Raw genomic sequence first — 12,938 nt, forward strand, 5'->3', positions numbered from 1 at the left:
GATATGCGGTCGGGATATGGTTGCGCGTGTGGGGATGATTCGTGATAGCCATCACGATGGAGCCATTGAGATCATCTAGCACGCCATAGCGGCACCCGCTGCCCGCTGACTCCTCCCTACTACCCCCCACTCGCATCCACCACGGTGCCTTGCTACAACTCAATCTTTGCCGGTGTAGCCACGGCGGGGAAGCCTGGCCAGAGTGCATCCTTTCGCCGTTGCAGCGCTGTGCATGGAAACGTCGCAGCCGTCGTGTTGCAGCGAATTGCGGGCCGAGCATGCACACGGGAAGACCACCAAAGGTCCACGTTCTTGTGCAACTCGGTGCGACTCGCAGCGGGCACCATCACTACACACCACTGCCCACTCGGGTGCGAGCTCTCTCAACACAATGAAGCCATATTGCGTATCTATCACAGCCTTCCGTTCGGTAACAGGGCGCGGCTCCTCTTTCGCAATCGACTCACCACGCCTTAGTCGGGCTTTGAACAGCTTTTTTCGCGGCTTCATCCAGCTCACCAGTCGGCTTGCGAGCCGCTATACATAGAGTGTGTTCCTTGCCGATAATTCGCATCTCTGAAGCACTCCGGTTGAGTGACTTTTGACTGTGCATAACTAGATGCGGGTCCATTGTCTACTCGCGTAACTCTATCCTAGCGGCCGCGCAACAAAAGAGCCAACCGGGTCTTCAGAAGGGCCTTCACCGTCTCGAACATGGTGAATCACCAGAAAATCTCTTAGGCTTCAAAATACACACCTTTCTTTATGCTGCAATCCGCCACCATCAGCGTCTATGTACCTTCATATGTCGGTCAAGAGTTTTCTCTCTCGACACCTTGGTCTCAAACAGAAAACGCATCGTCCATGTATCGCCCTCTAGTGACACGCCACAGTTGGATCGGGGTCGAAGTTGGATAAAACGGCCCTTTCTGTTGGTGTTCAGGCACCGGTGGGCAATCAACCTGCTCGAAGCTGAAACGGTTCCGCCCTACCCCACAAAAGTCAGCAACAACTCGCCCGATGTCGTAACATGGCCAGGAAAACAAGACGTGGAGAGACCCACTACACGCGTTCAGAAAGGTCTCGAACGTTTCTTCGTTGCGAATCGTCGCAGATATCAGAGCTTCGAGCGCTGGGTTCAAGTAGAAGAATTCTCCCAGAGTCGAGACCAATCGCGGAATGACGGACTTGTCGTATGTCTGCGACGTTGTCAGATCCACTTCTCCACGAGACTGCAATGACGATGACTTACGACGTCTGCTCCCACTACAACATCTGGTACGCTCATGCCATAGTCTTCGGGAAAGGTCGCTGCGTCAATGGGATGGCCCCACCTCAGCGCGGCTGTCCGCACTTGAATCCGGGACGTGTCATCGACATCAAGTCCGTTGAGAAAAAGATTTGTTCTGATGGCATCGACAACAGCCTCGTCGCCATCTGTGGCAACCACGCCGGTCGCCCCCAAGTGCTTCGCGCAAAGAATGGACAGCATTCCAGTTCCTGCGCCAAGTTCAAACAATCTCTTCCCGGATACAAACGGTCGGCCAGCCTCGGACGCGAGATGCGACCCGAGTAGCAAGGCGGCTTCCCAAGTTCTGAGACCAGTCGTTCCAGACGAGGAGATGACGGATCGCGCTTCAAGTAGCGTTACCGTACGTTCGTGCGTTACGCTATCATCGATTGAATGATGGGGGTAAGAGTACGTCACGAATGCTTTTTGCTGAGCTGCATCGGCTTCGGAGGGCAGATCAGCAACAAGCAGAATAGTCATCGCTTCCATAATGTCATCTGAGATTTCCTATAATTGGGACGAAGAGAAAGGTCAGCAAGTGCTGCATGGAATCTTTGCGATTGCAAGATGATTATTATGACTTGATAGATGGCTGGCTACAGCGAAGGCAAAGCCATGGTGAGGAGATAGGAGACCATACATCCTCCTCCGGGTCGGTGATCGACCTCTCGAGTTTTGCGACAAGTTGTTTGAGAATCCTCAACCGATAGCGGCCCGGGGGTAGTGATGTGATATTGGCTGCATCGAACAGATTGTGGAAGAGCCACACTTGTACGTTTGGCGCTTTTAGTATCGCATCATCTGGCCATCTTAATTGGTGTGGTTCGACCAGCTGGAAATACTGGCGTTGCAAGATAAGTAGCTGCGGTAGGTTGGATGGAGCGTCCATGGAAGCGACAATAGTTTTTGTTCGGCACGTAAGCTAGAATATTTCAATGTGTCTCAGCCTCCCTAGTCGTGCAGCCTAGTTGTATGTTCTGATTTTGACGAGGGGAAAGAACATCCAAGCACGCATCTGCTTACGTAACTCTGTAGCGGGGCGCCTTGGCAGACTAAGCGAGGCGCACTGCCGACCGCCGACACGACGCAGCAAATTCGACATCTCCATCTTGCCGCCAGCTAACCACAGGTAATCGACAACAGCAAGATCGATCTCTGTCCAGTACGTCCATTGCAGACCCAAGCCCGCCCTATTGTACTTGTGACTCACGGCTAATTGTCGTGTTGCAGGTCGAATCCTTCCAACATGGCCGACTCTCAAGTTACTCTGCGCACGCGCAAGTTCATCCGCAACCCTCTCCTCGGACGTCGTCAGATGGTCGTGTAAGTGCAGGAAACACCGAGCACACAGTTGCGGGGGATTGAGTCTGACGGGAATACTACAGCGATGTCCTTCACCCCAACCGCGCAAACGTTTCCAAGGACGAACTCCGTGGCAAGCTCGGTGAGCTGTACAAGGCCAAGAAGGACGATGTCTCCGTATTCGGTTTCAAGACACACTTTGGTGGCGGCAAGAGCACCGGCTTCGCTCTTATCTATGACAGCGCCGAGGCCATGAAGAAGTTTGAGCCCCGCTACAGGCTAGTACGCTACGGCATGGCCACCAAGGTCGAGAAGGCCAGCAGGCAGCAGCGTACGTCTTCCCTGCGTCTATGCATGGTGTCGCAATTATGGCGATGGATCTGCATGTCGATATATGACACATACTGACTGGACAACAGGCAAGCAGCGCAAGAACAGGATGAAGGAGTTCCGGGGCACAGCCAAGTCCAAGGGCGGTGCGAAGAAGGACAAGAAATAAGCGGGTGCACACTGATGATGACTACGAAGGTCATGGCTGGAGTCGAGTGGCGGTTTCTCTACAACTACTGGTTCGCCTGGTTCTTCCTCACGGTGGATACGGAGTTGCTTCTGCGGGCATCGGCATGTATATCTACGAGCGCCTGTAAAACTCTTGCGGATGGGAACGACAAGACGGATGGCGTTTGAGATCAATTGTCTGCTAACCATCAATGCATATCATGGACTTTACGATCCCCCAACTATTTTGCCACTCACCCGATTTCCACATGGTTTACCCCGGCCACTGCCAATCCTATGTGTCTACGAACGGATACAGATGACCTCTTTGAGACTATCAAACCTGTGTCATGACTTGCGGCCATGAGGAGATGACGTTACTCTATATCTTGCACAGTCACTAGCCACCAGTCAGACCGTCGTCCTCGCTGCCTGCGCATCACCCGTCCTGTTTGATCCAATCCTCGCAGAGCAACCATGTTTATCCCTGGCCTTCCTCCACCCCTTACCCCTAATGCCTTCCGTACTCATGATCGCTGTCGCGTTTCCTTCCAAGTCCTTATCCCTGTCCTTTTCCAAACCCTCAAATCCATGAGCAGCATACTATCCAACGTTCGAAGCGACCTGTGTCCCTGAATCTCGTTGCCGAGTTCGCAATTGTTGAAGCCGTGTAGAAGAGCAAGAAGGCCTGATTGGGGGATCGGTGGACAAGTAGGTTTTTTGCGATGTAACAGTAACAGAACACATTGACTAGAAGCAGGGTGTAAATGGTTAGCGTAACAAGGGGGAAGAGATCAAGGCTGCTGGAGCTCTCTTATGTAGAATTGCGTTGAGCTCTATTTCACAGTATCGTCCATGGAGCTATCTTGTCGTATAAAACCACCCTGGCAGCTGGCATTCTCATGCTCAGACATCACTGTCCTTGTCATATGTGTAGAGTGATCTCAGAATGCTCTCCTATCAGCACGCTCAACGAGCGCATCTAAGGGAACATTTCCACAATAAGCTGGTGATTGAAGTTCGACGAAGCTACGTTGTAGTTCTGAGTAGTTGTACATGGTAAAGCAAACGACTGTTATTATACTTTGAATTACTACTCGCCATATTCAATACAGGTGCGCAATCGCTCAAAGGATGCATCGCCAGGTGTACACAGACAGACATGGCACGCGCCATCACTGCTCTCGGGCTTCAAAGTCCTCAGATCTCCTGGGGTATTCTTCTGAGGGCTGTGGCGCAATATTCTCAACTTCGGCTTTAGCTTCTTCCCAAGCCGCCTTGTTTCGTTTCGCCCAATCGATATGGCATTGAGCGAACTCCATCTGCAGTTGTTCTTAGCGGCTTTCAAGAGCACTAGGTAAAGACCGAGACATACCATGTAACGCCGTAAATCGTCCTCCTTTTCGCTCTGGAATCGTCGCAGGTCCTTCATCACACCCGCACTTGCGTCTTTGGTGTCTTTCTCGGCCACAGTCAGCGCTTGTTCGAGCTGCGTAATGGTCAGTATCTCCAAGTGTCTTCACAAATGACATATTAAGCCTACCTGTACCATACTATCCCGTGTCTTGCCGATCTGATCTCTTCGAGTCTTTTCAGGATCTACGTCTGCCATACCCCTGAAAGCATGTGTAATGGACCCAAACAGCTTGTTGGTGACGAAATTCCCACTTGCAGTCTTCTTGTGCGGGCTACTAGGCGGTGACTGATTATCAGGTGCGCCCTGTGCGCTGGATGGTGTGTCGCCATGTGTAGGTGGGAAGTCGGAATCAATCGACGCCCTATCCTCGTCCGATCTACGTGGTTGCTCCGCCTCGCCGATGCTTCGGTGTGAGCTGTTGGAAGCAGCGCGACTTCGGGCAGGTTGATGGCCGACGCCACTCAGATGTTGTTCTAATCGTTTCGACTCTGCTTCACTGCGTTCGAGGGATTCGAGTAGATTGCGCTTCTTCTCAAGTTCGTCCTTTGTCATGTCCTCCTGTATCCGCTTGAGCACTCGATATCTCAAGGTAGAACGTACGATGCCGGCAAATTGCGCGCTCTCACGCATAGGCTCCGAGAAGCCTGCGCTGAGAGACGAAGAGAGTTCGGTCGTCGCAATGTACGTAGAGTCGACAGCTTGTCCCGTCTTTTCAATGGCTGCAGCGAGAGACTGCGTCTGTTCAGATAGCGAAAAGGCATTGAATCGAGCGCCAAGATCTGCCATGTCCTCTCCCCAATTGCCCAGGTGCATGAGCAGTCGTCTGTTGACCTTCTCCATTGGTCCTTGCAGCAGGTGTTCTAGGTCTTTGGACGAGTTCTCGAAGCTAACAAAGTATGGATCCAACTCCTCTTCCGACATATTGCGCGTCTCAGGAGGGAAACGACCGAAAATGGCAGGACCCGGTGTCGTATGCGCGGCTGCTGAAGGTAGGGCTGCGTTGTTGGCTGGTGAGACAGGAGTACCCGAGCTAGATATGGTACCGCCCGACTTCAATTTGGCGGAAGACGAGGGGACTGGAAGGTAGCTGTGGGCTTGGGAAGGGTTCGCGGCATCGAGTGGAGGTGCTTTGAGGATCTGTTTGGGGATATTGGAAACAGGCGGGCTGTTGAGTACGTCTGCCTACAGGAGCAAGTCAGTTGAAGGGGTTGGTATCTACAAGAGAACGAAGCCTACCCAACTTGTGTAGGGATCGAGGAACCGCCAGAAGACGCCATCTTGTAGTATATCCTGCATCTTCCTACACCTGTTAAGGAAGACAGCCAGCATGCGCTTCCGCAGCTCTATTATGCCGGCATCCTCCTTCGCCTTTGTCGGCTTGGCGGCGTAGTCGGCCATGGTATGCTTCTCGGGGATGGGAGGTACGATGAGCGTGGGGTGAAGTCTGACCAGTTCGGCGCGCAGGGATGCAAATTCAGAGTATCGGCGCTTGACTTCGAGGCCCTGTCCATGTGTCAGCTGCGCGGCTCCCCAGCAGCCTGGCTAACATACACCGCAGTTGATGGTGTACTGGATGTAGTTCACACCGTCCTTGCCCGCGCTCGTGATCAAGACGAGTTGCTCGGGGTGCTCGTACAGCCATTGTTCCACGCGCGCATCGTACCCGCCCTTCTTAGGCGCCTTTGGGTCTGCGTGGTCTTGGTCCTGCTCGTTGTAGTCGACGTCGCTCATGTCGCGCTGAGAGACATACTCGGGCGATTCTTGTGCGGGCGACGAAGCCTCCGAGGGCGGCGTCGCGGGGCGGTACGGCACTTGGTCATGTCAGCTAGTGATGCTGGCGATTGCTTCAGACAGTAGGTAGAAGCCTTACGGGCAGCGGGCGACGCTAGCCCAGGAATATCGGACGTGTTGGAGTCATGGCGGGCAAAGGATCCATACGGATTGTTGTCCTCGTCGTCCCACATGTCGGTGGTGGTGGTGGTGGTGGTGGTGTAGTCGTCGCGCTCACTGGGCGGAACAATGGTAGCGCCTGTTGGTACAACGAGCAGAGTCAGGCAGCACCAAGCGTCGACGTTGAGATGTTTGCCTTGGACATGGTGAAGCTCCCACGCTCTCCCGGCAGTGGCAGTGACGTTGCGCGTGGTCCGAGCTTGTCGACCAGCCACACCTCCAGCTGCATGCACGACGCCCCGCCACGTCACGTTACACTTGCTTACTCACAGCTATGTCATGGAATTAACAGACAAACCCTTTGCTATCCGCAGCGCCGTGCTGCGTCTCATGCACTTCTTCGCCTTCCCGTACGCCCGTGATAGTTCCTACATTCTCGTCGTCGAAGAAACCTTCGTTCGCTGCCAACGCTTCAAACCCCAGCTCTCCCCCTGCCCCTCGAGGCACCATTTTCACCGGCCAGATGAGGCACAAGCTGTAATAAACCAAGCCGCCCATGAACAGAGATAGTAGAAAGCCAAGCTTGTACATATTCTTGCTAGCCTCGGCGACAGAATCAGCATCCAAAGACCCCGCGACGCCATGGACCGTGAAGGCAACCCCAGCTGTCCACGCAGCCAGCATGCGCATATTCCAGCCTTTGCAGTACGAGTACGGGCTTTCGGATGCAGTCGTGTACAATGAGGGAACATGCAAGTTACCCTTTCGAACGAGCCAGTAGTCGACAATCATGCACGCGCAGATCGGCATCAGAAATACAGTGTAACTTCCGAGGAACGTCAAGAACGCAGTCGCCGAGGCGATAATCTTCCATGGAACAAGTAAGGGTGCCAGAATCGCGCAGAGTACCTGGCCCCGCACAATGGTCAACCATCGAGGGAAGATTCCTGTAAGATCGGCACCAACGGGAAGCGAGTTGCTTCCTGCATTGGTGACAAGTACAGCGAGCATCATACCGAAAGACGCAAATACTATCCCTGCTCTAGCTCCAGCAGTCCAATATTGATCCAAGATGGCGTCGTAGAGATCCCATACGTTCCAATAGCTTTGGCCGAGGACTTGTGTAGCGGCTGCAGTCGTTGCGGTACTCAGGAACATGACCAGTACTTTACTGGTAAGAATACCGAAGCCCTGGCTCCATGTCACATCGCCGTAGGAATGTCCGTATCGCGCTATATCAGGCTGATTGATAAGCACTGGCGCCAGAGCGCCCATAACGGAATTGATGGCTTGTATCATGGGCCAGATCAGAGCTGAGCCCGAGAGCTGAGTCTGCTTGGTCGTGTACGTAAAACTTCCAATTTTGCCCCCATTGGCACTGACTACCCAAGCGAGCACCCCGAAGAGTGCAATCGTTGTATAGACAGCTTTGACAACAAAGAGGTGTCGAAGTACCGTGGGATGAATGAACATGACTGGTAGTTGCGCCTAAAGATGAGTTTACGAAGTCAGTATTTGTCTCACATACAGTTCGTACATGGATATCACTAACCTATTAATTTTAGCATACTCAGTCGGCCTTGGACTTGAACGAGAGAAAGGTGGACAGTACCTACCATCCAAAACAAGAAGAAGCTCAGCAAATCTCTACTCGTGATCCCCGCACTCTCTGGGAGGCGGTTCGGTATATCATTGTAACCCTTTCCAAATATACCCCGCATGAACACCGACGTGATACGGCCTCCATAGTAGGTCTGCGTCGCAAAATAAATGATTGCAACCACAGCTCGTACGACGATGTACAAACTCGCTCCCCTGACGCCAGCAGCTGCGCGCACATACACAGGGAAGCCAAGAAAGTACTTGACAGCGCCGCGACTATTGAGCACAACCAGAACGGTGAGAATGGCGGAGCCGATGATAGCAGCAATCATGCCGTGCCACCAGAGTAAACCGATTGAGACAAGAAATGCGCCGAGGTTGTACGAGGATGGGCTGAATGTCATGGTCAGATAGTATGCGAAGTAATGTTGCCAGCGCCATCTCCGATCTTCTGCATTGTGTTAACTTTTGGAGATGCTGAAAGATGCATTTCAAGGCTTACCAGGAGGACTGGGAAGGAGGTCTTTGTTATAACGCACTTCGCCTTGATCGCTGGTATCTTGCGCTATGACTTTGAGAGTTTTTGGAGAACTCAAAACATCCTTGCCTTGTTGCAAAATGCGAGACATGACCGCGCAGGAATACTCACGCCTGAGCAAATACCAATTCGAGCCTCGGTTGTTCGGCGGGAGGTGATTGCCAGGCTATAAACATCTTGATCGCCTCTACAAATTGCGCATCTCGTCATTGTGGCAGACAAATATTCCTATCAGCCATCTATCTATGCAAGGTTTCGCAATGCTGGGAATACGGCAGATCTTCGATGATAAGACGATAACGCGTCGGGAGGAAAGAAGCCGACGGGCAAAAAGATGAAGAATGAGGCTAGTGCGTTGACCTGTCCAAAAAGGTGATAGTGTACTTGAGTAAAGACTCCAGGGCTCCACAGGTTTTCACGGGCACGGGCATATCCAGCGAATGCGACAGGTTCTCTGCATCTGGGATTTCGATTCTAGCGACTGCATGTGTCCTTTAAGACCATGCGGCGTCCCCACGACTAATTTGCCAGGTTGCCCAGGTGGCACGTGTAGTAAGAAATCGGCGCACCCAAATGCATGATCTGGGTACGTTTGGAGGGCTGTTATACCTTCTAGCCCATGATCCGCGTGGCCAAATAATCATTTCGATCCAGATCCATAGGTACGAAGAGATCTATGAACAACCAGTCTTCGACCCAGACTTATAAGGAAAAGTCTCGCGATAGTGTTTCGCAATGTCCCTGCGTGTCGCAACCCACACATGTTCCTTCCTTGAAATATAGTTCATGAAGTTTCTCAGACTCTCCGACCTTCCTGGCTTACCAGCTATTCTAGAATGCAAAGGGATGGTCATCATCTTACCGCCTTCTCTGTATAAGCAGTCAAACGTATCCTTGAGATACTGCTCGTACACTGCACCTGCTGAGCTTACGAAACCAGGGAGCATGTGAAACTTTCCGTCGTTGCCTAAATCATGTTACTAGATTAAATCGGACATGTTGTCATGTAGAGATGCGGCTTACAATCGTAGTTGTACGGCATCATCAACAGGCCCTCTTTCTCCGATTCAGGCAGTTGCTTCTCCCAGGGAAGATCGATCCAATATGGCGAGTCTTCATTATAGACTTCCGATGTGTAGAGCATTTTGTGACCCATCTCTTTCCACATGATTGGGAGCAGGCTGGCTGTATTTGGCGTGCCTCTGCCGAAGTATGCTCCTACCGGAAATTCGCCTGTATGCGCGTCAGTATTGAACAAGATGTTTGGCATCGGGTAGGACGTACCAGTTGCCGCTTCCAAGGCTTTGCATGTCTTCTTAATATACGCCTTATCGTCTTCAAGTGAATAGTCCCATATGTCTAGCCATCTATACCCATGAGCCCCAATTTCATGGCCGTCTCTTACGCAAGCTTTTGCAAACGTAGGATTTCTCTCCATGGCCACTGCAATGGCCCACAGGGTCATGTTCCAGCCGAACTCCTTCATAAGGCGTAGTATCCGCCAAGCGCCGCACCTGCTACCATATTCGTAATCTTGCTGCAGAGGTGACGTACGAAGTCAGTGTATGTCTCAAATGCAGTTCGTACAGCCAGAACTTACCTCGCCGTTCAAATGGCGCTGTTCCCTGCCACCGCCCGAAGGGCCTTTCTCCCACAGGTAGGGTTCGCTAATGCCATCGCCATCCATGGGGTTTCTCTCGCCACCTTCTTCATAGTTGAGTACAAAGGAAACTGCTATGCGGGCGCCGTTTGGCCATTGTGCGTCATGACCATCTTCGCCAAAACCTATAATAGTGGTCAGTATGAGGAGAACTGCAGATTGTGTGGTAGCGCACCTTCAAAGTCTCTGGGGAGTTGAAGAGACTCTTCGACGTGAACCATGACAGACAGATATTCGATATCACGGTCACGAACAAAATACAAGAGGAAGAGTGAACGTAGATTCAACGCATGCTACCTGCGTAGGATTTTAGAGCGGTGTCAATACGTACAAGTCGCAAGGCTATCCACAGTTGAGCCAGCCAGGAACGACTCATCAACCTTTTGACTGCACGTCAAGTCCGTTCCTTTTCACCTGTCAATTTCTTATCAGCAGTTTCTTACCAATCACGACACAGAAAAGTTATCAGGTACAAGGCGCGCTGTTCGTTGTTTGCTGATCGGAAGTGACTCTCCCGACGATCGACCTCGGGAATAAGCGTTCCGCCTGCCCCGCTTTACTGTTATCTTTCCTTCGAGGCTTCCACTACACAATCTTGCAAGCATTCAGACGGCTGAACATATCGGCAAGTACGTATCAGTGGCTGGTAGGCTACGAATGAACATTTGTCACAAGGTGAAAGTCATGGCAGATCAACAAGTGCCGCTGTGGGTCTGCACCAGGCCTGCCAGTATGAATAACCGAGTGCCCCTGGCAATTCAGTGTATGACGAACATGTAGCATCGGCAAACGATCGCGATCTAATTACTTGAAAGCGTTGCGGTTCCACCAGAGATGTCGGTTTTTTCGCTAGATACCAGCCATGACAACCCTGTCACTACAGAAACTCTCGAGGCGCTATGCTCTCAGCTTGGGGTCAGCATCGATGAGAAAGAGAAACAGGACTATCGACGCTTACTTGCCGCATTTCACGATGCAAGTGAACTACTAATGGCTATGGACGGTAGGACATAGTGGTTCACGTCGCGAGTCATGACGGAAGCTGACATTGATGTATAGACTATGTTCCCCCAGTCGATGAGGAACGCTTTGCCAGAGAAGATATTCATTTCCCGCAAGCATCTGAGAATTCTCATGGTGCATGGGCGTGGAAGTGCAGAATCGTTGACAAGGAAGCTAAGAGCGACGGTAAACTTTACGGCAAAACGTTCGCTTTGAAGGACAACATTGCCGTCAAGGGCGTACCAATGCTACTGGGTACGAACTTCGTCAAAGGCTATATTCCGAATGTTGATGCAGCTGTCACTACACGAATCCTAGCAGCTGGCGGTGAAATCCTCGGAAAAGCAGTCTGTGAGAACTTGTGCCATTCTGCAACAAGCCACTCTTCGAGTACTGGAGTGGTGGAAAATCCATTCGCAAAAGGCTATAGCGCTGGAGGAAGCTCGAGCGGCTCAGCTGTTCTTGTGGCATTGGGCGAGGTCGATGGGTCAATTGGCGCAGATCAGGGTGGTAGTATCCGTGTGCCAGCCGCCAACTGTGGTATTGTTGGCCTAAAGCCTACATTTGGCCTTGTGCCATACACCGGATGTGGAAGTAACGAGCCTACTAACGATCACATTGGTCCAATGACACGGACAGTATTGGAAAACGCTGTACTTCTCGAAGCTATTGCCGGAACGGACAATATTGACGATCGTTCTTTCGCTGCACCTCACCCATCCAAGATACCTATTTACAGTTCCATCAGGAATACTCCAATGCACAGACCCTTGGAAGGCAAGCAATTCGCTATAATTACTGAGTCGCTCTCTACACCAGCCTTGGATCCACGAGTGGTCCAAATCTTTCGCACCGCAGTCACCAAGTACGAAGACCTTGGTGCCACAGTCACCGAGATCTCGATACCGCTGCACTCAAAAGGAGCAGCGATATGGAATGGCATATCGAAAATCGGTGGATTTCTTGGGAAAACCACAGGCTCGTTCGGGCGTCGCGGACACCAGATGCTCGAGCTGAACTCATTGCTGCATCCCATGGGCCAGGACAACTGGAACGAAGCATATGCATCTACGAAGAACATCTACCTCAACGGTCTGTACGCTACACAAAAATTTCCCAACCTCCTCGCGAAAGCGACGAATCTATCAAGACAGCTTCGTGATGCTTACGACGCGGCTCTGGCACAGTACGATATATTGTTGACACCTACACTACCGTATGTAGCAACGAGTCATGCGAGCTTTGATGCAACACCACTCGAACAGATTGGAAAGCAGATCGGCTTGACTTCCAACACGGCGCCGTTCAATCAGAGTGGGCATCCAGTGTTGGCGATGCCGATTGGTATGTTGCCAGTCACGGAAGGCCCTGGAGTGGAAAAGGGAGTCGTTTTACCGGTTAGCATGCAGGTCATTGGAAAATGGTGGGATGAAGTGGGTGTTTATGAAGCGGCGTTCGCGTGGGAGAGAGCAAGTAGCTGGAGGGGTATGTGACGAACGAAGTTTTATGTAAGACCATAACGTCGCTCGCGCTCGAATTTAACGCTGAAAGGTGTTCAAGGTGATTTGTCACCGTGACAACACAACAACGTCTTCTTTGATCCTGTTCCCATGGTCTCTTCCGTCGCCGCTCACTTCAACCTCTCCACCTCCACCATCATGTCTCTCTTTTAATTGCACATCTTCTCCAACTTCATCTGGCCTCTGCAGACCTCTATCTTCAATGAAGAAGCACCCAA

The 12,938-nt window shown here is 51.7% G+C and overlaps 6 protein-coding genes across 6 annotated transcripts; 2 read left to right on the top strand and 4 right to left on the bottom strand.

Annotated features, from left to right (window-relative positions):
• Window positions 1-842: 842 nt before the first annotated feature.
• J4E78_007836 (uncharacterized protein) lies at window positions 843-2,180 on the bottom strand (the record flags this gene model as incomplete). The annotated part of the gene is made up of 4 exons (XM_049368439.1): window positions 843-988; window positions 1,064-1,199; window positions 1,253-1,798; window positions 1,932-2,180. The coding sequence occupies 4 exons, from the start codon at window positions 2,178-2,180 to the stop codon at window positions 843-845; spliced, it is 1,077 nt and encodes a 358-aa protein (XP_049220093.1).
• Window positions 2,181-2,537: 357 nt separating this feature from the next.
• Window positions 2,538-3,092, top strand: J4E78_007837 (uncharacterized protein; the record flags this gene model as incomplete). The annotated part of the gene is made up of 3 exons (XM_049368440.1): window positions 2,538-2,614; window positions 2,677-2,924; window positions 3,013-3,092. 3 exons carry the CDS (start codon window positions 2,538-2,540, stop codon window positions 3,090-3,092), a joined length of 405 nt encoding a protein of 134 aa, XP_049220094.1.
• Window positions 3,093-4,266: 1,174 nt separating this feature from the next.
• Window positions 4,267-6,472, bottom strand: J4E78_007838 (uncharacterized protein; the record flags this gene model as incomplete). The annotated part of the gene is made up of 6 exons (XM_049368441.1): window positions 4,267-4,413; window positions 4,467-4,580; window positions 4,635-5,690; window positions 5,745-6,011; window positions 6,060-6,319; window positions 6,379-6,472. The coding sequence occupies 6 exons, from the start codon at window positions 6,470-6,472 to the stop codon at window positions 4,267-4,269; spliced, it is 1,938 nt and encodes a 645-aa protein (XP_049220095.1).
• Window positions 6,473-6,743: 271 nt separating this feature from the next.
• On the bottom strand, window positions 6,744-8,119 carry J4E78_007839 (uncharacterized protein; the record flags this gene model as incomplete). Its single annotated transcript, XM_049368442.1, has 3 exons — window positions 6,744-7,886; window positions 8,015-8,067; window positions 8,113-8,119. 3 exons carry the CDS (start codon window positions 8,117-8,119, stop codon window positions 6,744-6,746), a joined length of 1,203 nt encoding a protein of 400 aa, XP_049220096.1.
• A 1,404-nt stretch (window positions 8,120-9,523) lies between these two features.
• J4E78_007840 (uncharacterized protein) lies at window positions 9,524-10,419 on the bottom strand (the record flags this gene model as incomplete). Its single annotated transcript, XM_049368443.1, has 4 exons — window positions 9,524-9,771; window positions 9,823-10,075; window positions 10,139-10,323; window positions 10,374-10,419. 4 exons carry the CDS (start codon window positions 10,417-10,419, stop codon window positions 9,524-9,526), a joined length of 732 nt encoding a protein of 243 aa, XP_049220097.1.
• A 613-nt stretch (window positions 10,420-11,032) lies between these two features.
• On the top strand, window positions 11,033-12,693 carry J4E78_007841 (uncharacterized protein; the record flags this gene model as incomplete). Its single annotated transcript, XM_049368444.1, has 2 exons — window positions 11,033-11,201; window positions 11,258-12,693. 2 exons carry the CDS (start codon window positions 11,033-11,035, stop codon window positions 12,691-12,693), a joined length of 1,605 nt encoding a protein of 534 aa, XP_049220098.1.
• Window positions 12,694-12,938: the final 245 nt, after the last annotated feature.

Source organism: Alternaria triticimaculans (assembly GCF_023758025.1).
Source record: "Alternaria triticimaculans strain BMP 0046 chromosome Unknown scaffold_12, whole genome shotgun sequence".
Lineage (NCBI taxonomy): Eukaryota > Fungi > Ascomycota > Dothideomycetes > Pleosporales > Pleosporaceae > Alternaria > Alternaria triticimaculans.